The 26,122-nt window shown below is 33.9% G+C and overlaps 1 protein-coding gene across 1 annotated transcript in view; it reads left to right on the forward strand.

Moving 5' to 3' along the window:
- LOC145283595 (uncharacterized) overlaps positions 1–26,122 on the forward strand; it is a 3,312,299-nt gene that overhangs the window by 3,146,487 nt on the left and 139,690 nt on the right. Inside the window, exons 21-23 of the mRNA XM_080132527.1 lie at positions 190–1,309; positions 7,137–7,283; positions 10,164–10,647. Of these exons, the coding sequence (XP_079988653.1) occupies positions 190–1,309; positions 7,137–7,283; positions 10,164–10,647 (1,751 nt within the window). The remainder of the gene's footprint in view (positions 1–189; positions 1,310–7,136; positions 7,284–10,163; positions 10,648–26,122) is intronic.

The raw sequence follows: 26,122 nt of genomic DNA on the forward strand, positions 1-26,122 counted from the left end.
AAATGATTTTCTGGAACAAACATGATTCGAACTTTGAACACCTAAGCCATTAGTCCGTGTCGCTAACTACATACATGAATATAAAAATATGTTTACTTGTCAATACACGACACCGTATGCTATTTTTCTTTCCGTTGTTCTCATTATTATTTATTTATTTATTTATTTATTTATTTGTGTCTTTTTCAGTACGAGTGAAATGACGGTGCCAATGGCGAAAAGTGTCTCCATAGAGGAGGAGGACGAAGATGCGGATGACACCATCGAATTTAGCTGCAGCAATCATCTGGCAGCAACTGTAGGATCTGGACCCGGTGCCGGGCCTGGTGGAGGGGGCGGCGGAGGAGGTGGAGGAGGCGGGGGCGTTCTAAATGCCACCTTCTACCCAAGCACCATTAGCGTAGTCAGCGCCGGCAAAAGTGCTAACCTGCTCGAGGCGACCAGCGTCGCCGCCAGCACTGCGGCCTTGACCGCATCAGTTATCGCCACGGTCCCGACGACTCCAACTACCACCACAACCACGACTTCCAGTGAACGACAGCAGGACACGAGCATTAATGCCAACACCAGTGCCAACAACATCCTAGACGAGGACTCCGACGGCAGCGTCAGTGATTACGATCTTGACTTAGATTCGTACCGGCCGATTCGACCGGTCAGCAACGAACACGAGGTGACTCTCATCACGCCTAAGTTTTCTGGTATGAGTCTGCACTATCTGCAGTGCATGCACCACGGATGTACCGTGGTGCGCTGTGAAGTAGATACGAATCGTTCCATGGTGGTATGCCTCAAGCTAGAGAGCGACAATCGAACTCTAACTTGGCAGAAAGCGCCATGGAGCGCCCTAAGAGGTAGTCCCTCACCGTCAGATTATGTTCTCAAGGCCGATTTTGATCTAGCCGTGTCCAACATGATTTCTATGCGCTATAACACGGACGACGATGCTCTCGAAGCATTGGAGGAAGGTTTTATCGACATAAACATTGTCAAGGACGTTTTTCTCGGTGCTGACATCTCTGATTTCGCTGGCATCGGTAAGCGTTACGGTCTGGAGAATTACATTCCGGAGAAACACTCCCTGGCAATCGTTTATGGTTATAACATTACCGAAAACAAAGTGATACATTTCATGGCTCCCGACAGGGTGACGAGGATTTGGTATGAAGGCCTACAATGTCTTGTCAAGGCTAACAATAAAATAAAGAACCAGACGGATAAAAGAAACCATTGGCTCAAGACACAGTATCTCCAACTTTATCATGAGAATTATAAATGCCAAGGGCCAACTCCAGCAGAAGCAATAAGGGTTTGTTTCAGATTTCATATTTTATTCATTTTATTTATTTATTTTTCAGGGGTCACCATTTATCAAGAATCGCAGGTCTTTTATCCTAAAGGGTTAATTAATGTAGATAAACGATGAGACAACACGATGATGATCAGTAATGGTGGAACTCAGTTATATAAGGGAGCGGCTCAGTAACAACTTGTTTATATTATACTTGAAAACGACCATGTAATAGTCAGTTGGGAAGCAGACTCACGATTTTGTCTTTCGTAGATGGACAGTTCTAGGAAAGAAATTCTATTCATGGAATTTTCGTTTAGTTTTAGGCACAAATAGAGAGTGAGAGAAATTGTTGGCAGCTGTTGTAGCTGGACACGTATTTGTTGTGAAAGTTTAACATCGATGAAAGGGCTATAGATTGAAACTCAGTCGAGCACCTACTATAAAATAAGGATATAGCTGAAAGGAAAAATGTATTTCCACCTCTGTAAATGTTTTATTTTTGTTTGGGTGTACACACACACACACACACACACACACACACACATGGCTTGAGGTAGTTGCTTGTCTAGCCGCACTGATGAGCTGCGAAGCAGAGAAACATTACTGTATGTGGATGACTATATATATATATATATATATATATATATATATATATTAGTGATGGGACGATACAATTATCGATTGCATGCTAAATTCCCGATTCCGATACAATTACCGATTTCGATTCCGATTCTTTATAAATATTTAATTATTTAACTATAGAATTGTAATTTTCCCCGATTTTCGTTAAAAAAAAAACATGTTAAATATGCAGGTATTTTCCTGAACGTCAAAATACACTTGTGAAGGATGATCTATCGATTTTAACTTTGCTGGTAATTTAAAATCAATAAATATTTATTATTTTGTCATTATTACCAGCAATGGAAGATTTTGGTTTAAACAAAATCAAAAAAAAGACAATTAAAAGAATCGTTTTGGAATCGGAAAATAGGCACCAATTTTTCGGATTCCGATTCCGATACTCCCAAATCTTCCAATTTTTCCGATTCCGATTAATCGTCCCAACACTAATATATATATATATATATATATATATATATATATATATATATATATATATATATATATATATATATCCAAATTACACAGCCTATTTTCACTAATTCTTGTAAAGAATAGCAATTGAACCGCGGAATATTCATAAGATTTTGTAGAGATTCGATTAGAGTCGTGTAGAACGTGACATGGACATTTTTATATTACTCAGATTATTCGGACTACTGTACCATTCTTGGGTGTTATTCCCCTAACATTTTGCGCAATATAACCGATTTTCTTTTGGTCCAACTTGTCGAACTCGGGAATCCAAACAGAATTTCGAAGCGAATCTTTTATTTAATCTACTGGTTTAGATTGCTTTCTTTACTGTCAATCATGGGCCGAGAGCACTCATTTTTATCGCCTGTATTGAGAATTGAAACTTCAACCCCCAGAATACGATCATTTATGTGACGCATCAGTGATCTGAAGAATCCGTATATTACAAATTGGCAGTCTCCGCTTAAAAAATATGAATCATGGTTAACATTTTTATATCTATGCACGTTCATTACAAAATCAATATTAAAATTCATCAAATTTACGTAATTTGGGAATATCAGTTCATACATTACTCAAATGACCAACGGCAATATATGCTAACTCCCTACATAATATCCCTATAAATTTAGTCCCAAATAGTAGCCCCTTAAGACAAAATGGCATAGTGCCTTTTTGGAGGAGATGTAACAGTTTGTTTGCTTTTTAAAAAGTCTTAATTTATATGATTTTCTTGATTCTTAATTTGTAGTAAAGAATTTTCAGCTATTCGATGCCATCAACATGTTTATCCTTCGTGTTTGCTGCTCACGGAACAAGAACAATCCACTCCTACAAACTAAATAAAAGGATTCCGTTTGAAATTCGGTATAGAGATACTCAAGCTGGGAAAAATACACCTAAGAATGTCGAAGGTTACATCGGCTGAAACGTTGTGTAAAAAAACAACCAATATGATAATAGTAGTTTAGATAATCCCAAGAATGCAAAAACGAGGAAAGCATCGTCGTGGATAAACATTACACACGGCGAAGGCTACGAACAACGGTCGAAATATAATTGATTAGAATTTTACAATTTTAAATAAATTAAGAATAAACAAACTCGTTACATTTATCTAACGAACAATAACAGTTATTTAAACGTGAGAAACTTTTTTCTTATTCGTATTATTTTTATTTTTTTTGGACTTCTATTCTCATCTTGAGTGTCATTTTCTAAACGTTTCGGTCGATTTAAACTTTCCACCTTCTTCAGGTGTATCTTGTTAAACTCGGGAATGTTTGTGAATGTGGCACAGTAGTTAGCGTACTTGGAAATTGAATTGTAAAAGTGATATTCTCTCGAAGGTTGAAGGTTTAATTCTCGGTGTGGCGATCAAAAAATACAATTGCGAATTACTTAGCATCTCTATCCAATCATGGCTGACGGAACGAGAGGTCGGAGGTTACATCGACTGAAATATTGTGAAACTGATACTCAATTTGAGAACAGTAGTCCGAAGAATCCAAATATACGAATAACCAATTCTCATCTCAAAAATGCAGAAAAGTATTTTTTTTTAATAGTACTGACCCTAACAGACATCCATTATTTCAAAAGATATATTATATTAATAGAGAGTTGTCCGGATTAAAGTAGAAAGTACCATGGAATTTCCACGGGTTGCCGCTAGGCATGTTATAATTACTATTATTCCCGTATTCTACACAAAGAATCCCGAGTTCGACAGAGAGATTCCTATTTTCAGTTAGTCATAGCGAATAGTGTCTCACCTGGTCAAATGTATCCTAGCTCATCCCTACCCCCAATCTCATTTTCACTTTACTGCATCGCTATCTAAAAAAAAAATTCTTGCTGTTTCGCATGATTTGCTCGTTCAGTAATGAATTAGTGTCATCTCTTCCCCATAGCTTTCTCGAGCATTATAATCAATTCAACAGTATTTTATGATGCAATTTTGTCGTTCTAACCCACGTTGATTTCTATATCCGATCATGTTATCTTCTGTTGTTTTTGCACACTCTTCAATCGTGATATTAATTGTTCCCAAGACACCAATAACGCTCTGCTACAATTTATAACTGTCCTCGTGAACCATAAATACTTAATATTTCTTTTACAAATCGTTCTAACGATTGTATTTGCTCTTTCCTTTCGTATAAAAGCGATTATAATGTGGCCAACTAATGTTAACGACGAGGCAAGTTGTACGTTCATATTTACCACATCCGCGTTTACTTTTATATTTAGATTCTACTAGCATTTCAGCCCGGCGTTGCCCGAGTGTTTGCATGTGTATGTTGAGCAAAACAAAAGGCGGTCAATTTTTTTTAAACTTTCACCCCTTAAGATGTATTGTTTTGGGTTCAAATCAAGTTATTAAGTTAGATCCATGTCCAATAAACCTATATCTAAAGTTTCAATTGTTTAGACCCAAAATTGTCGGAGGAATTTGGTAGACTTCTCAAAGGTCAAATCGTTGAACTTTGACGCCTTAACACCTCAATTTCAGGCCGAAAACGGATTACAAATTTTTTTCCAAATCTCAGTACCGTGTATATTAAATTTCGACTCTGTAGACTGAAAATTGACAGAGTTATTTCGTAGGGAAATGTACACAGACACACAGACACATCAAATTATAATTATACAAGACCTTATCTCAAGAATACTTATTTAGATTTTAATCAAAATCTTTTATATGAGTTGGATTTTAAAAATGTCTAAAATTTAAGGCTTAAGCTTAAGAGGCTTTAAGAAGAAACTTATACTCATGGAATCTTGTTTAATATGTGTATGGACTATGAGGGGTATAGGGTACGACTTTAAAATATATTTAGTGGTAAGACCCCATTTGGGAGCTGTGAGAAATGTGGAGTTACCATTGCGCCTAGGTTCATTTGGGCCCAGAGTTGTAATATCTGTTAGTTTCAATACCTTCCGCAGCTTTTTAGTAGAGGATTTGGTTAGATATCTTCCCCCCCCCCCGATCCTTTCCATCCTCTTTGACCCTTTATGACAATTTTGTTTGGTATTCAACTTTGAGCCGTATGATACCAAATTATGGCATTTCTAATGTTTTCATTCTCTTGGATTCGTGCAATTATATTTTTTTAATATTTCTATGTCAACTTACCCGTCGATCGTCAGCGTAATTTAACTGTATGAGTTTGTTACCGCACTTAATGATTTCCCTTACTATTGCAGTTACTTTCATTGTTATATAGGGGTTTCATTGAGAGAGTCTTATTATAAGTGATGCTTAGAGAGTCTTTTATTAAAAGCACAGTCTTAAAGTCTTATTGAGAGTTTGTTGTATCTTAGAGAGAGAGAGAGATGTTGTTGTAAGAGAGATTGTTCGTTTTATGAAGATGCATATATATTAAAAATGTTCTTTACTTAGACGTTTAGAAGAAGAAACTCTTAGGTTAATAGATGTGTTGCTATGTGAAGCTCTTAGAGTGAGGAGATAGTGTTCAGACAGTCTTAGTGTAGATATGAGATGTAGAGTTCACATTGTCGATATGAGATGTCGAGACGTGTATGTAATGACATTTTATAACACAGATATATAGACATATAATACAATTTTCACTTTACCTTTTTGATAGAATCACAACACAAAGACGAGCTGTATCAAAACACATGATGGGTTTATTTCTTCACGACCGGCCGTGGTTTTCTCGCCAAGAATTCAAAGCTTCACATTTTAGTTTCAAAGTGACCGTCTCGCTTCCTAGACGTTCAAATTTCCAGACCCTCTCTGAGTTTTTCACTGACTAACTCTCTAACTAACTAACTCTCACTTCCTATATTGAGAAATCCATGCATGTCCGGCCTCGTGAGCAAAATTCACGTGTTTCAACATGCGCGACTTTGCACGTTTCCGACATTATGATTTCCCAATAACCTATTTTTCTTTGATGTTTTTACAAAGGAATTCAACCTACATATCTAATTTATTTAACCCATATTTTATTATCCACATTCTTTCTAACAATTGAATAGTTTATTTATTATTTATTTCATCAGAATTAACAATTTACTGGACATTCCATTTAAACCTATTGTTCTTTAAAACTTATATCCAAGGTTCGATTTCTGCTTTCTCTCATTTTATTTTCATTTTAAGTAATCTCTCTATTTTTATGCTTACATGAAAAGGGGACAGCCCTTATCATGTAACATCATTATTGTCGTATATATATGCATATACATGTGTGTAATGTGCATGTGTATATATATATATATATATATATATATATATATATATATATATTACAAGATAATATACTATGTGTGTGTTTTATTATTTAAGTATTACTTCAACGATACTTAATGCATGAGTACAGCTTATTAGTAAAAAAAAAAAAAAATTATGGCAAGTGGACTACACAAGCAGTTTGGGTTCCATTCCATTGAAGCATGCTTGCTACCCTGACGAATGTTTTAGATAAAATGAAACACAAATGTTTTTGCGTAGGCCACCTGCTGTGTGTGTGTGTGTGTGTTTGTGTTACTGGTCATTTTGTTATTGTTGTTGTTGTTGTTGTTGTTGTTGTTGTTGTTGAATCCAAGGCCAACGATATCTCAATAATGTTAATCATAAGATGACATTATCTTGACATACCTACGTTTCTTATTCCTTTATCTTAACTGTATTTCCATGGTTACAGCCAATAATTGCTTGTTTTAATTCCTTTTTTTAACCGCCATTCTCATTTGTTATGATTTTCAGACCTTTGGGGGTCGACGCTGGTCGAGTGGCACCCAAAACACAAATAACTCTGTGGAGTCCCAGGTTTCCTCCAAGAAATCCTCGCAGGGATTTGGCGGACCAACTATTTTCAAGAAAAAACACAGCTCTGGAATAACTTCATCGAAGGTTCGTATAAGGCTGGATTTTTTAATTGTTTTATCATTATACAGCATATATATATATATATATATATATATATATATATATATATATATGTATCGCTACCTTTTTTAGTGGGTACATAATTTAAATAAACATCTGAATAATAATGGGCGCAATGGCATTATTATAAACCATTGAGTTATTTTCTTTTTAGTTTAAACTTATTGACGAGCAAGTTCTTCCGAAATTTTTAATTTTGATTTAAAAATGATGTATTTTCAAAAAAGTAATCGTTATAATACCTTTACTTTCTATATCATTTTAAAAAGCGTGTTTCGCTCCATCTAATCGTTTAAATTGCAATTGTTTTAAAACAATTATGTCTTCTTTTCAGAACGTTGAATACAAGATGGTAAAAAAAGCAAATTCGCACGAGTTTCTTATTTCAATTCAAGCTAGGTCGAAACGCTGCTTAAACAGCTCGTAATATCAACGAAGTGACTGGCCCAGGAACCACTACCGAACGTACAACACAATGGTAGTTTAAGAAATTTCGTAACACCGACGAGTCTTGAAGATGATGAGTGTAATGGTCGGCCATCGGATGTTGACAACGATTAATTAAAAACCTTAGTTGAAGCCAATCCACGCACAACTGTTCGATTCGAGAATTTGCTTCTGAATTTGACGAAATGTATACCACTATTTCCAACCACTTCAGGGAGATTGGAAAGACAAAAAAAAACTTGATAAATTGGGGCCTCACGAATTGAACGACAATCAAAAGAAACGCAGTTATGAAGTGTCATTTTCCCTTCTTTTACGCAACAAGAACGACCCGTTTCTTGATCGGATTGTGACTTGCGATGAAAAGTAGGTTCTTTATGACAACCGGCGATGTTCAGCTCACTGGTTAGATTCCGATGAAACTCCACGATACTTCCCGAAGCCAGAGTTGCACCAAAAGAAGGCCATACTGACTGTGTGATGGTCTGCGACCAGTCTCATCCAGTACAGTTTTTTAATGCAAGCGAAACTATTATGAGGTAAAAGTACTGTTAACAAATGCATGAAATGCATCAGAAACTTCGATAACAACACCCAGCATTAATCAACAGAAAAGACCCAATTTTCCTTCACAACAATGCCCGACCGCACATTGTTAAACCGGCCCTACAAAAGTTGAACAAATTACACTATGAAACTTTTCCTCGTCCGCCATACTCTCCATACCTCTCACCTAGCGACTACCACTTTTTCAAGCATCTCGGCGTGAGAAATGCTTCAAAAATCAAAGCAATAATATCAAAACGCCTTCAGCAACTTGATCGCCACTCAAACACAAGATTTTTACGTTACCGGCATAAATGCACTTGTTTTACGTTGGCAAAAATGTGTTGATTCTGATGATGCTTATTTCGATCAATAAATTTTTGTTTGAGCCGATATATATTCATCTGAATTTAAATGATAAAAATCGCAAGAACTTTCTTGTCAATCTGATATATAATTAAAGCAGCTTCAACTGTTCTATCGCCACAACGTTGCATTACTGTACCTGTTTCACAAATATTTTTATGGAATGTGCTCTGATGAACTCGTTGCACGTGTGTCCCGTCGACGTACATATCCGTGACAAACTTGTGTAGCGACAAAATCTCACCCCTTTTACTGTTAAGGTCCCTAAATGCCAAAACGTCTTCTGTTCTTATAGTTTCTTTCCCCGAACAGCTAGACTTAGGAATTCCCTTCCTGCTATCTACTTCCTTAACTGTACTGATCTGCAGAAGTTTAAATGTAATGTAAAGCAACATCTTGTTAATCTTTCCTAGGCATGGTTCCAAATAGTAGCCCCTTACATCCAAGTCGCGATATGCATTGCTAGGAGTGAATGTGAGTAAAAAAAAAAGAAAAAGAAAAGTCACTCCTCACACATAGTACAAAAGAAAACAATGGGGGTAGATAATAAAAAAAAAACTACTGAAATATCCTTGGTCGATAATTTTTCACAGCATTAATTTATGACAACCATCTCTCTGCCAACAAAAGATGTACGCCCATAACTGAAACTTACGCGTGTACGTTGAGAATATTTTTCTGTCTGTGAGTTTTAGTTCTACTCGCCTCCAATTTTTTTTTTTATTTGCTCACCCTCAATAATTATTTATGATCTTTTGATCACGTTTTCAATCAACATTTCTCTTCATTGTAGGCGCTTACTCTAAAAAGTCTGACCACTTTTCAAAGTAATCTAATATTTTATATCACAGCTTGTGTGTGTGTGTGTGTGTGTGTGTGTGTGTGTGTGTGTGTGTGTGTGTGCGTGCGTGCGTGAATTTATGAAATACTAACGTTTTATTAGAATGATAAAGTGATAAAAATTATACTAAATAAATAAATATATAATCTCTAACTTTTTTTAAAAAATTCGCTAGAACTCCTCCGCAGCGCGGCAATTCATACCAACTCCTCTTAAAGTGTAATTTTCAACGTCCATTCGTTCCCCCCTCTCTCTTTCTCTCCCTCTCTCTCTCTCTCTCTCTCTCCTTCTCTCTCAATCACTATCTGCTGTCAAAAATCCAATGCCTGTCCTCTCTTATAGCCTTCTTATAGCCGCTATTCACCTCATATGCAAAGTAATAGCAAATCTGTATAAATGAGCCATCTACAAACGAAAGTTGTTCTTTTTTTCCTTCCCTAATCCTTTTATCTAACAGGATAGACAGAGGCACTCTCGCTGCTGTAAGTCTTGGCTTTCATTACCTTCGCCACAGTAGCATTGCTTCTATTCATTGATTCATTTATTATTTGTTTTTAACGATGACGTTTTTTAGTGGAACGAAAAAACTTTTTACTTACTATTTTAAGATTATATTCGTTCGTTTTTATTTTATTTTTTTTCAGGACATCAGTCCAAAGGGTTCAAACAGTTCAAGTACATTTAGCAGTTGTGAATCGACAGCGAAGAACACTTCCAGTCATCGACAAACGCCAAGCCCGACACGTCGAATCAAGCAAGAATCTTCGAAAAGCAGTGTGGTTGACCCATTTCTGAACCAGCCAATCCAATCAGGCACCTACGTACCAGGATTTCGACCGCAGAACCTGACGTATAGCTACACGAATCGCTATCGTTCACGGCGAAGGAAGATGTCGCTTGGGCCCGGCATGTCCCTGCCTTCTTCCGACAACCGATCGACCTCAATCACGCACTCCACCCAGCTGGCTTTCTTAGATTTTGCTGATCTCTTCAAGGCTTTTGGCCTTCGATGTCGTAAAGACCTTAAGGACCTATTCGAGCAATTTGCTATCAGCAAGACTCTTTCAGAAATTGAAGAGGCTCCTGCATATCATCGCCCACTCTATACACCTCGTAACGAAGACATGGGTAAGAGTATTTAACTTGTTTTTTATTTCTAATAATAAAAGTGATGATTGGTTTAACAAAATTCATAAGCATGCCTATTTTATAATATGGTTCTATTTTATCAATTAGTTGTGTCCTCAGATTCAGATCCAAAAGTTCTCAAATGATTTCTTGGTCCCTGTAAACATTAACCTTGATCATGCCTTCATTAGATGTGTAACTTTTTTTTTTTGTCGTTGCTTTTTAACTGTGTCGTTACATTTCAAACCTCTCGAACCCACATGTTGTCTGGTACCGTCACAAAGGAACAAATAAAAAAGGACAACATTTTAATCCGACTCGGCATTTTTTTTATATAATGCAAATGAAATGGATTTATTCGTGGTTCTTTCAGTAATAACGCATTTCATTCTTTTTCAAGTCTTTTCGCACGCACATGTTTTCGCACGTACATGGGTCACCTCACGCCAACATTAGCCAGCACTCTCGACTTCATACGTCCATCTTTCCCGACGCGCACTTTGCTTCTCCAGATCGACCATGTGCTATCCTTTTTTTTCCTTTTCTTTTTCTCGTCTTCTTTTTCCGTAACGTCAATTTGCATCAGTGCTTTAACGGCTTCTGTTGCTAATATTTTCGCTAGCCAGGTATCCTACGGCTGCTGCTGATTTTCTCACATACGCCCATACGCCCTATGTTACCAAGAGAACGTACTGCTTCTTTACAGATGTCCCAATATACACTAGTTTTAATCGTATTTGACAGACTGTTCGAAATTAATAATGTTACATATCCAAGTGTTGTCATCGCGTTTACCCTGCTTTGTTTAAACAATAATTTTTCATATTATTTGGATTCTTCAGTCTACTGTTCTCACCTGCTTGTTATTTTCACAAGTTTTCGATAGGTGTAACCTCCTACATTTTTCAGGTCTTGTTAGACTTGAATTTTTCGGTCGAACTCGGGAATCTGCGCGGATTTTACAACGGGACTCTTTAATGTTTTTCTTCCATCAGTCATGACTGAGTAAAAAGTCTTAAATAATTTGCAATTTCACTGTGTCACTCGCAATGAGAGTTGAACTTTGAACCTCAAAAAGAGTAACTTTACAAATGAATTTACCAAGTACTTTATCCACCGCGCCACGGGTCCTTGCGGACAATCCTAGTATTCTAAATGAAAATAGTATCCGAAGAATTCAAATAATACAAATCATCACTTATCATCTAAAAATTTCAGAAACCTAATCATTTTCAATCATCTTACAACATACCTTGCTTCCAGCCGGTGTCACCATTCAAGCATGTGTGCTTAGTTCCTTTTAGTTGTAACAAAAGATGTTAGCATATGTGTTGCATAAAATATTCAATTAAGTCAACAATACTATCATAGATGATGGATGGTTTATTGGTCATAATTGTCCAGTAGACTACAAGGCCAAACAAAAGGGAGAGAAATATTTATTTTAAGTTTGTAGATTATTTTGTTTAACGTTGTATTAGATCATCTTAAACGTGTTACCCGGTCAGCTGAACCATCTAAACTCCTAGAGTGACACCTGATCTCTGTTGCATGTCTAAAGTCATATCCGACTAAATATTATGAACTTTTATTTCTCACGGTTTTTAATTGTTGAAAAGAATGCTAGAATATTCGTGTGCCCTTGCCGAAATGCATTCCTGTTGTCAAAATTACGCAAAAAGCAATTATATTTAAGCTAATATATATATATATATATATATATATATATATATATATATATATACTAGTAGATGTACTTCCAGAAATTTGCCTTGATGGTAACGTTCCAGATTGAAGAAAATATTTTTTCAAAATGTTTTCCCATAGTAAGAATTGCAATTAATTATTTTTAATTAAATCTCATTTCTAGTAAAGAAGCAAGTTTTTTTCCTATTTGTCTTTGACCTTAAAGATTATGATTAATGCGTGTTTTAAAAGAAAATATATATACTCAGTTGATGTCTTGATAGTCTAAACCGACTTCGAAATCTAGTAGGTGATGCCCTTTTCTCTTTTGTAACCTTTTTTCCACAGAAGGGAAGTTACGAGCTTGTCTCTAGTTTATCGTTTTATCTATGGCAAGTGCTCGTCTCAGCCCTAAACTATGGTCTTCACTTTCCAAACTTTCACAATAGCACTCGACTAGCTACAACCACTATCAATAATTTCCCCCACTCTCTCTCTCTCTCTCTCTCTCTCTCTCTCTCTCTCTCTCTCTGCCTAAATCTAAACGCAGCTTCCATGAACAAAGCTTCTTTCCTAGAATTAACCGCCTGTGGAATACTGTTCCGCTGCCTGCTTCCCAGCCGACTACAATATGGTAACCTCAAATCTAATATAAACAAAATAATCAAATTGTAACCATTAACGATTATTACACGACCACCTTACATTTATTAATCCTTATCCTCGACTCGCCTTCGGACCTTGATAAGTGGTGACTCCCTGTCCTATTGAAACAAGTTATCATACGAGACGAACGAAGAAGATAAATAGATTAGAACATGTTAAGATGGATATAGATAAATTCAGTAGGAATATAGAATGAAATATTTAACTAAATTTGGTATTTACAGTTATAATGTATTAATAGTGGGAAAATATTGTGCAGTGTTTATAAGCAAGTTTAAAAGGGAGATGTTTAAAGAGTTATTACAAACTAGTACTACTACTACTACTAATAATAATAATAATAATAATAATAATAATAATAATAATAATAATAATAATATGAATGCGAAGAGGACTGGCACATCGAGGAGGCTTATGCCACCCAAATTTCAGTGATGACCAACGGTCATCGCCAGCGAGAAGTTAATGGCAAGAGGCTATTGCGATTATGAAAATTCATTTGCAAATCTTATCGAAAGAGATAGAAAGTACTAGAAGTCTGGGAAGATTCGTTGTCACCCAGACTCCAGGGAACACCACCGGTTGTTGTCAGTGAACAATCTCTGACGATGATCTGTGTGAAAACTCCTAGTGAGTAACAATAATAATAAAGAAGAACTGACAGAAATCCTATAATTTGACACCCCCCGCTCATCTCAATGCATCCATACGCCATCATTTTCGGCTGACACCACAAAAATGTTTGTGAAAGTTAGAGAAACGTGAAAAGGGTGGGGAGTAAGATCAGCAACCAGACGTCCACTGGTGCAGAAAGTAGTGAAACATAGGGAAGACTTATTGCTATTCACATTTTCAGTGAATATTAACGGTCTTTGTCCGCGAAAGATCCGTGGTAAACGGCTGTAACGATAACGCAAGTGATTTGCACCAAAAAAGACAAAATGCTGGAAATCTGGGAAACTAGTAATTCCAGGGAACACCACTTGTAAAGCACAGTAATATATCGCTGACAAAATCTTGTATGAAGAATATTAGTGGTGGTGGTGGTGGTGGTGGTGGTGGTGAAAAGAAGGAAAAGAAAAAGTAAAAGAAGAAAACATAAACCTCTAAAATCCACTCCAAGCACAAAAATGACGGTGTTTGTATCGATTGTCGGCACACAAAATAGTTGCGAAGGGTCAAATAGGATAGAAAGACTGGGGAGAGAAAGCACTAATCAGACCTTCGTTAGATAATTGCGAAGGGGCTGAGGCTTTAGGGGAGGATTATTGCCACCCAAATTCCTACGAAATTCAATAATCATTGCAAGCGAAAAATCAATGATAAACGTTTATTGCAATTATGTAAATTCGATTGTAAAAGTTATCGAAAGGGGTGGAGAGTACTGGAAATTTGAAGAGATTTGTCGTCAGCCAGACTCTAGGGAACAGTATCGGTTGTCGTCAATGAGTAACGTCTGATGATGGTAAGTGTTAGAACTCATCATAATAATAATAATAATAATAATAATAATAATAATAATAATAATAATAATAATAATAATACGAACGAAACTGGATGACGAATATGACACAAAACGTTGCTCTAGTTTATAACAGTGTTGACAACACGTTAGAACGCGTTAAGATTATCTATCAAATTTATGTACTTTCGCGTCAATGCCCAAAGTAGTGTTACAGAATCCCTACGAAAGATAAATTAATGTATACGGTGAAACGTCACAACTTATCAAAAAGAAAAAAAATGGCACCAAAAATGAAATCCTTTGATGTGTAGTTTTTAAATGTTTGGTCAATTTTATCATCCAACTTGTAAACCGGGAGGCGGGTGGGGGGCATCACTAAATTATTTCGAAACATCTGACAAGAGAGGAAAAGATGTTTCCTTGCTCCTCTTAATCATCGTTATTAAGGCTATGACTACAGAATATTCTTTTCGTTGTTTTAACTCTCGAGTATATATCCGACACAGTTAAACACAGTTAGTCAACTGAGAGCCACATCACTCTATATAAAATCATATAAGATATCAACCGATACACACTCGAGAGTTAAAACAATGAAATATATAGGCTGTTGTCTTAGCCTTAATCATCATGCATGTTTACCCTGCAAAATCTTTCCCTCTTTTCTACACCTTTCGACTTCGTTTATGCACTATCTTCGTAGTGTAAGAGAAACTGACGCGGTTTTAGCAATCTGTGTTCAAATCCAGTCGAATCTGTTGCATTCACGTACAATGTAATAACATTAGGAAAGTTATGAACAACTCGCTCTAATTGTGCGTGTGTGTGTGTGTGTGTGTGTGTGTGTGTGTGTGTGTGTGTGTGTGTGTGTGTGTGTGTGTGTGTGTGTGTTTTCTCATTATCTGCCCACTAGAGGTATGACACAGTTTTGGTGTCTAAAGCGGTGTTAAGGCGTGGTAAGATACTTTTGTCACCGGAGAGAGTATAAAGACCATTTTTTTACATAGGAGTCACCACTCATCAAGGCCCAGAGGCCACTCGCGGATAAGGGTTAAAGAGTGTACAGTAGTCAATGGGACAATATCATAGGAGTCGTTAGAAGTGTAAATTTAGTAGATTGGATTACTTAATGGGAACAGCTCATCAAGAACTTGTTTACGTTGGACTTGAAGACGACCATATTGTAATGAGCTGGAAAGCAGGCAAACGGAAGACAGTTCCACCGTTTGTTTATCTTCACATTTTCTTATTGAAAAACGCTTAATTTTGGTTGTGGAAAACTTTACGCGTCGATAATGTGCGCCGTTTGATGTTGCAAAACAACGGGAATGGTAATTTGTTGTGTGTTTTTAACTTTTTTCCATAATCAAGCTTTGTTGGTTTTAATTTTTGTATGTATTCAACACTTTTCGATATTTCTGATATAATTACATCTTGTGTTTACAATTTAGATAACCAAGAACGATTTTGTTTATTTTATTTTTTTTTACAGTAAATTAGACAGACATTAGCGTCACGTGAATAAAATGCAAAGTGTTTTAATTAGATTAATTGGTTTTTACGGCATATCAATCCTTTTCAGTCATTTAATGACAAATTCAATAACCTTGTGAAAAAAGTATGCTTTAAGTTCTTTATGTCTTCAAGTATTTATCAATTGAGTTTTGTTTAGTTGTTTTGTTTTATGGCATATCAACTTTTTGGGTTATTGAATGTTGAATACAGTAGTTTTCAGAAAAGGATTTCATGCTTTACTAGCAGTTCAGCTTAGCTTTGCTCGGACCCTATGTACTGTTCATAACTTTAAATGCATATGTATATATTTAAAAGTGTGCATATGTATATATTTAAAAGTGTACATATGTACCATAATGCTTTTCTATATAATAGTCGTCCTTTACTACCATACAGAAAAGTAGGTAGAGACACCGGAGGTCAGTTTTTTTTAAATTTTGACCCCAATTTTTACCCCTTAACATTTATTGTTTGGGGCTCAAATTAAATTAAAATGTTTCACCCATGTCCAAGTAACCTACATCTAAAATTTCAAGTGTTTAGAACCAAAATCAGTGGAGGAATGTTTTAGAGCCTGCAAAGATAAAATCTTTCAATTCTGACTTCTTGCCAGCGAAATTTTCGCCCAAAAACTGATTAAAAAGCTTGCTGCATGTTTGAATACCCTTTATGTAAAATTTCAAATGTTTAGACCCAAAATTGACTTAATAGTTTGCTAGAGATCGGAAAGGTAAAATCTTTGACCCCTTGGAAACCAACTTTTGGGCCAAAAACTAATTAAAAAGCTTGCCCTATGTCTGAATACACTTTATGTAAATTTTCAAATGTTTACACCAAAGATTGGCTGAGTAATTTTGTAGAGACCGCCGAAGTCAATTTTTTAACTTTAACCCCAACTATGTATGACCCCTTAGCATTTATTGTTTTGGGTGCAAATAAAATTATAAAGTTAGATCCATGTCCAAGTAGCCTATATCTAAAGTGTTAAGTGTTTAGACCCAGAACTTGCGGAGGAGTTTGGTAGAGTTTTCAAATGTCAAATCGTTGAACTTTGACCCCTTAACACCAAAATTTTTGGCCGAAATCAGATTGAGAAGATTTTCCCAAACGTCGCTCAAGATAAAATATTACGCCGAAGCAAAAGTGTTTGTGATTTTAAATTTCATCTTGAAAATGAAAAACTGTGTTTTTGAACAACTTTATTCAAAACAATAACAATCTTTGTTTTCTCTTTGATTACATCTGGCAACAAGCTTATAAATGTCTCGCTTGAAAATTTCTTCAGATTTTGGTGTGAAATATGAATTTAACGCATGTTTAATTTCCTCCCGCGATGTTAACCTGAGGTTGGCTAAATGATTTTGTAATTCTAGAAAATCTTATTATAAGTGATACTCTAAGGGAGCTACGTCAGAAGAATATGCAGGATGGGGCAAGATTTTCTAACCAAATTCTCCTAAGAGTTCCTTGGACAGTATTTCTTTATGAGGATGAGCATTATAATGATGGGAATGACTCCCTTTATGTTGACTAAAGTAGGTAGTTTTCGGATCAAGAAGGGTGAGAATCTTACTGATAACTGTGAAGGATGCTTTAATAATCCAGAAAAAAGTTATACATTAATCATGGTGATATGATTAATAACAATATGCATAAAATAAATGACAATGGTTTAAAATGCCATTCAGCAAACGGGCCAAACACATTTGCAACAACGTAGGAGATATAAACAATAAAACTAAATGGATGATATTGTTTCCTGAAACCTGGACAGTGATCTTTCTGCTCATTTATTGAAATTTATTTGTAGTTCCTCTTCCTGTCTACTTACCTCGCCAAGAGGGCAGTGTTAGACTCAAGGTCAGTTTTCCAAAGAAAATCTAGCTCCGCAAAAAAGAACTCTGGATTGAGACAAAAATAAAACTTGCTTCAGTCTAAAATTATTTCTCGTTCACTGACCGAGGAAAGAAAAAACGAAGTATAATATCCAAATATATATTGGTTCCTAACTGTTTGGTCGTTTGTTTGTTTAGAAACTATCTATGTTTTTTAGCTAGACCCGAATAACCCTATATATTCTGAAATACCATTACCCAGCGTACTTAGACAACTATATTTTACTAGCTGAACGCCCATCGTTGTCCAGTTATACCATATGCTTAAACATATTTGATTTATGCAGATTGCATATGCATTATTATAGAATTAATCTGCTACTACATATTATATACTACGATGAATAATCTGCCTGATGAAGAAATTCGCAAAATAAAATAATAAAATAATAATCACAGTGTAGTTCTTCAAATTCCATCAGTGTTTGTTTACAATATCACGTCAGCTGATATTTGGGTTTGACGATCTTAAAAATACGCTTTCTTTTCTTATAGATAAAAAAGAAAAATTTTGTAGGGAAATATTTTACGTTACACCGGCTAAGGTTATACCGGTGTAACGTAAAATGTTCTCCTGTATTTTTTTATCTATACAAACAGAAAGATTATTTTAAAGATCGGATTTTTTCGATTTTCGGTACTTATCGGATGAATTTCTGTACAAAACGTATATCAGAACACTGCCAGACATACGAATTACCTTTGTGTGAAATTTGCAAAAATTAAGCTCAGTCGTCTCGAAACCTCTGAGGAACTCACACACACAAAGTGACTTTTATATAATAGTAGATATTATGATCAAAGGGAGTACAAAATTAACTTATGGTCCCGCTTGACACGCATAAAATGGAAATATATCATTTTACCTGAATTTTTTTTTTACTTGAAGATTAAAAGGGGGGTTACGGTGGCTAAGTGGTTAACGAAACGGACCGAAAACATAGGTGTGTCAAGTTCGAATCCAGTTCGTTAAACAGAGACACATTCATCAAACCACCACTTGACCTTGTGTTTTACCCCCTAGAGAGAAGGAAAATAAAATAACTTGAAAATTACAGAAATTTAAAAAAAAATTTTTTAAAAAAGAATAGAAATCCCGAATTCAGATCTTTGGAAAGGAGTATAGAACAGTCCGCATCGATTCCCGAGAAACTCCGAGCGTGCCTCAATGAGTTATAGACTATGAAATAGTTATAGCTATAAATTTACATACATATTTCAATTGATGACACTTTGCTTTTTTCCACCTAATAAATATTAAGTCCATTTTTCAACCACAAAAAATAAATATCATGAAATATAAAAAGAATAAGAATGAAATAAAGTAATATAATGTGATATGTAGGGAGAGAAAACGTGTTTTTTTATCTTTGGTTATGCTGGATATTCATATGCAGCTATAAATATAAATGTATCTATATTTGATATAGTCGATACATATAAATGTATCCATATTTTATATATTCAATACATATAAATGTATTTATATTTTATATATTCAATACATATAAATGTATTTATATTTGATATATTCAATACATATAAATGTATTTATATTTGATATATTCAATACATATAAATGTATCTATATTTTATATATTCAATACATATAAATGTATTTATATTTGATATATTCAATACATATAAATGTATTTATATTTTATATATTCGATACATATGAATGTATTTATATTTTATATATTCAATACATATAAATGTATTTATATTTGATATATTCAATACATATAAATGTATTTATATTTTATATATTCAATACATATAAATGTATTTATATTTTATATATTCGATACATATAAATGTATATATATTTGATATATTCGATACATATAAATGTATTTATAATATATTCAATACATATAAATGTATTTATATTTAATATATTCAATACATATAAATGTATCTATATTTGATATATTCAATACATATAAATGTATTTATATTTGATATATTCAATACATATAAATGTATTTATATTTGATATATTCAATACATATAAATGTATTTATATTTTATATATTCAATACGTATAAATGTATTTATATTTTATATATTCAATACATATAAATGTATTTATATTTTATATATTCGATACATATAAATGTATATATATTTGATATATTCGATACATATAAATGTATTTATATTTAATATATTAAATACGTATAAATGTATTTATATTTGATATATTCAATACATATAAATGTATCTATATTTGACATATTCAATACATATAAATGTATTTATATTTGATATATTCAATACGTATAAATGTATTTATATTTGATATATTCAATACATATAAATGTATTTATATTTTATATATTCAATACATATAAATGTATTTATATTTGATATATTCAATACATATAAATGTATCTATATTTTATATATTCAATACATATAAATGTATGTATATTTGATATATTCAATACATATAAATGTATCTATATTTTATATATTCAATGCATATAAATGTATTTATATTTGATATATTCAATACATATAAATGTATCTATATTTGATATATTCAATACATATAAATGTATTTATATTTGATATATTCAATACATATAAATGTATCTATATTTTATATATTCAATACATATAAATGTATTTATATTTTATATATTCAATACATATAAATGTATTTATATTTGATATATTCAATACATATAAATGTATTTATATTTTATATATTCAATACATATAAATGTATCTATATTTTATATATTCAATACATATAAATGTATTTATATTTGATATATTCAATACATATAAATGTATCTATATTTTATATATTCAATACATATAAATGTATTTATATTTGATATATTCAATACATATAAATGTATTTATATTTTATATATTCAATACATATAAATGTATTTATATTTGATACATTCAATACATATAAATGTATCTATATTTGATATATTCAATACATATAAATGTATCTATATTTGATATGTTCAATACATATAAATGTATCTATATTTGATATATTCTATACATATAAATGTATCTATATTTGATATAGTCGATACATATAAATGCATCTATATTTGATATAGTCGATACATAAAAATGTGTCTATATTGGATATATTTGATACATATAAATGTATCTATATTTGATATGTTCAATACATATAAATGTATAACTATTTCATACATTCGATGCATATAAATGTATCTATATTAGATATATTCAATACATATAAATGTTTCTATATTTGATATATTCGATACATGTAAATGTATATTTGATATAGTCGATACATATAAATTTATCTATATTTTATATAGTCGATACATATAAATTTATCTATATTTGATATATTCAATACATATAAATGTTTCTATATTTGATATATTCGATACATTTTACTTCAATTCACCATCAAACAAGGTGCCACTTGGACGTAAACGGTTACTACTTGGGATTAAATTTACAGAGACACTATGTAGGGAGTTGATCAGCGAGGTCTGTACACATTACATTTCACACTGCATGGCAGTACAGTTTGGGAAGCATAAACCCGGAAGACACTTCGAAAGTCTAACAGTCCGAGCAAAGAAATTATTTAAGTAGAAGTCTGTCCGACATATAGGGATCTCTACAGTGTGGGGATGGGATTTTGCTGCTTGTCAGGTTAGTCAGTCATCTTCACGTCGAGAGAGTATAAGTGCTTCAAGTGTTTCAAAGCACATTCCATTGAAATACTTGTAAAATAGGCACAGGGATGCAACATTTCAACGATGAAACAGGGATTGAAGTTTGGTTGATAGCGCGGGACTTATCAGGTTGGAGACATTTTTGGACCCTGCCTAGGAGATTTTTGGACCCTGCCTAAAACCGAGAAACTAATGGCAGATGCGTCAACCCAAATGTGGCTAAAATAATCCTTATAATAATCCTTATAATAATCCTTTAAATAATCCTTATAATAATCCTTAAAATAATATTTATAATAATTCTTAAAATAATATTTATAATAATCCTTATAATAATCCTTATAATAATCCTTAAAATAATATTTATAATAATCCTTATAATAATCCTTATAATAATCTTTATAATAATTCTTAAAATAATTTTTAAAATAATCCTTATAATAATCAATGCATAGGCAAATGGTGGATTTGTAGAGATATAAGATACTCTCAGGTGTGAGTAATTTTCTAGCATAGTAGAGAGATCACACTTTTTTGCAGCAGTCTTGGCAATGCCCCCGATATATTTGTTTCAATCCATGTTTCCTTTGAATGTTAAGCCGAGAAGTTTGAGCGAAGAACTTTCAGGTAGCGTATTATTACTCGTGGCAATAAGTGATTCGTGTATTTGTTAAACGAAAAAAAGTTTAGTCATGGCAAAATCGAATGCTATCATTAATTTACGTAACCATTCCACTACAGACTGGAGATATTACTCAAAGGTCTCAGCCATTGCCATACATATGTTTCATTTGGGAAGTCATTTATGAATATCAGGAATAATTAAGGTCCAAGAATCGACTTCTGTCGCACGCCTGCAATTATATCATTTTGTTTCGACGTATGAACATCGAGAATAACCCGGATTTTTCTCTTGTCTGGGAAAGATTTGATTATATTAATTATTCGTCCAGTAATGAATTATGATTTCATTTTCATGAAGAAAACTTTTATGCTAGATTCTGTTACTACATTAACCTCCTCTGCTTTATCCACATCTTCATTTTCAGTGGAAAACGTTTTTAGGTTTATAATTAAATGTTAGAAAACGAGAGATATGATGGATGAATAACAGAAACAAAATAATGAGTTCAGAGACATAAATTAACAAAAGAGATATTTTATATATGTTTAAAATGGAATTTTAAAAGAATAGGAAAGACATAGAATGTTCGTGAATATTTTTAAATCCTTGTAAAACAAGGGGGATTCTTTAGTTGAGATGTCGAAGAAGTCAGAATTGATAATTAAGGAATGTGTGTTACACGAGTTTGATAATAAAAAATTCTCCACTCAATTAGACTCTGTATATTTCATTAAATAATTGTTCATAAGCATCCATGTTTATTTGTTTTCATATTAGAAGGAAAGTTCACTGAAAAAGGTTGGGCATATTCCAATGAGTAAGTCTATACAGATTGGCAGCCGAAAATGAGTCAATGGGATGTGCGTCTGTGTGTTCGATCATGTTGGTGTGAGTTAAGGCTTTGCAGCAGGTTCAACGCCCAACGGAGGGGCGTAGACTGACACTGGCCTGAGGACCCCGGCATAACTCATTTATTGAAGACAAAATCTTGTTTTTAAAGGATCGATGTGGCTTTCAGAAAGGTCATTTCGAATAAATTCAAAAAATCCCCTGATTGGCCTAAAATATAATTATTTGTTTTTATTAATTCAAGCCTGCGCGAATTCGGGTGTGTAGAAATGAGTATAATCATTTCGATTTAATACACCGAGGTGTAAAGTCATATGGTTAGAATGAATGAGAGAATTGCGAATTATTTAAGGTTCTTGCCATCATGGCAGACGCAACGAGATCGTTGATTAAATAAAGAGTTCCGTCCATTCAGATTTCCGACTTTGATATACAGATTACCGAGTTCGACAAGATGCACCGACTGAAGATCGATGGTTACATCTGCCAAAACGTTGTAAGAATAAGAAACAATATGAGAACAATAGCTCAGATTTGTATCATTTGGATTTTCAGACTACTGTTCTCATCTTGAGTGTCATTTTCACAACGTTTCGGTCGATGTAACCTCGAAGCTTCTTCAGGTGTTCCTTGTCGAACACGTAAGGCCCGTGGCGCAGTGGTTAGAGTACTTGGAAAAATTACTTGTAAAAGTGATATTCTTCTGAAGGTTGAAAGTTCAATTCTCAGTGTGGGCGACCGAAAAATACAATTGCGAAGTACTTGGGACCTTTATCCAGTCATGGCTGACAGAACGAGAGCATGATACCTCTGTGAAGTAAACAAAGGGTTTTGTTCGAAATTCCGTCCAGCTTTCCGAGTTCGGTAGAAACATTCCCGAGTTCAACAAGGTACACCTGAAGAAGATCGGTTGTTACATCGACTGAAACATTCAAGATGAGAACAGTAGTCCGAAGAATAGAAATAATACGAATAACCAATCCTCAACTCAAAAGAAATTCAGAAATAGCCCGATTAATTCAAATAATACAATTTATTGATGTTGATTTCATAATTCAGAAAAAAAAATGGGAATGAACCTACATTTCTGTTTTTATGTGTATGCATATCGTCTCTATTTTCTATGTGTGTGTGTGTGTGTGTGTGTGTTTTTTGTTTGTTTTTTCGTTTTAATGGGTTTGTTGTGATTGCAGCTTTACTCGACCTCACTTTATTTTTGCCTCCGAGACTAAAGACTAGAGAGTAACAAAAGGAAGAAAGTAAACAAGTGTTTCTTGTTGATCGTTGGGAAGCAGTCAGCTGGTGACGTCAAACGATTTATCATCCACTTGGTTTTGTTAATGTCGACTGCTTCCTAGATAAATGGGACAGTGCGACTGGTTCATAAATAAAATCACTTTGAGATCAAATCAGATGACAACAAATACAAAGAAAAGAATATTTTCTTTTTATTTGTTATCGTGTAGTTTTTGAATTTCTTTCGCTGAGATCGATTAACGATGTTTAAATAAAAGGTTTAGTGTTGGTTTCATCATGGCGCCCTTTTTATCGCGTGTGTGTCAGAGTTTGCTCTATATTAGACATTCCCAACCAGTGTGCCGCGGCACATGAATTTGCCGCGGAATGATTACTGGTGTGCCGCAAAGAGATAATAGCTAGAATCCATGTAATTTCAGTTTGTTTAATAAAGACATTTAATTTCTTAATGATGATGACACCGTTCAATACAAAATCGACAAATTTCTGGAACTAAACGTTTATTAACTGGTAAGCTTTTTATTGTTTATATTAGTGATGGGATGATTAATTAGGATATCGGGGGGGGTTACAAGTATCGCGAATCAATATTGGAGCTGAATAATTCAGAATCGATTTCGATGTCAAAAGGATTCCTCAATACGCAATATATAAGACAAAAAGGTAAATTTCAAGCTAATTTAACTATATAGCATATATTATCTTTTTAAATAAATGTATTCTACTTTTAGTTAGTGGTATGAACTGCAAAACAATTTTTGAAGAATGATCATTTTTAGTTTTAAAATTCAGAATTGAGCTGATTGCTGGATCGTATAAAACCTTTTTGGTATATATTGTTACCTAGCATATTGTGAATATTTGATTGTAAATAGGTTTTATGAGTAAAAATATTTATTTTTTGTGATAAGTGCGCCGTGAAAATTTGAAAATTTTAATAGTGTGTCGCCGCGCATAAAAGGTTGGGGGCCACTGCTCTAAATGTACACGTATGGCTATGTCAGTGTTAACAGGTGTGTTTATGACCATGTGTGGTGCATCTGTCCACGCCTCTGTATAATAGTGTGTGTGTGTGTGTGTGTGTGTGTTTAATGCTTCCTGAGGCTAACACTTAATCATTATTTGAGATACACAGATATTCGAATATTCCATTACAGTTCTCTTCACCTGTCAAACATTGAGTTAATAAAGTGGTTTAGAATATTATTTTTCTTTTCCTAAATTGACCAGTAAAATTATTTCATAGTATATCTTTCTTTTTGGTCACTTGGTCTTTCTGGAATCCAAGATTAGAATTCATCTAGTCTGGTGGATTATCCAGCTTAGTATTGTTATTATAGGCATCAATAATCCTGGTATACGTCAATGTATGGTAGCCATACTGAAACGATTTTATTTGGGCTTCGTATATTATGTTATTGTGAATATTTAGCCAGGGTTTACTTGCAGTGGTCAGTATTCTCACGCAAGGTTATCCTGACAAAGTCTTACAGAGAGACTTTATACACTCGAGGACAATGTTTATTGGGCATTCAACTGTGTGCGTGTCAATCTGTTCTGATGCGTGTATGCTACATGTTTCTTTGTATTTGTTCTCTTCAGGTAGGTTAGTATCTTTTATTTTCTCGGTAAGAATGTCAGTGGATGTTTTGCTCCACTTTTCGAACTTCGAGTAGTGGTAGCAAAACAGTAGCACCTTCTTTTCTGCAACAGACCACGGCTGAGCTTTTAAGCCTCTTGTATTTTTTTTTCTTCTTGTTGCTGAATTTGATGTTTGGGGGCCAGGACCTCTGTTATCAAGGCCTGATGGCTGACCCTGGTT

This window comes from Euprymna scolopes, chromosome 8, assembly GCF_053919585.1.
Source record: "Euprymna scolopes isolate OS-2025 chromosome 8, ASM5391958v1, whole genome shotgun sequence".
NCBI classification, from domain to species: Eukaryota; Metazoa; Mollusca; class Cephalopoda; order Sepiida; family Sepiolidae; genus Euprymna; species Euprymna scolopes.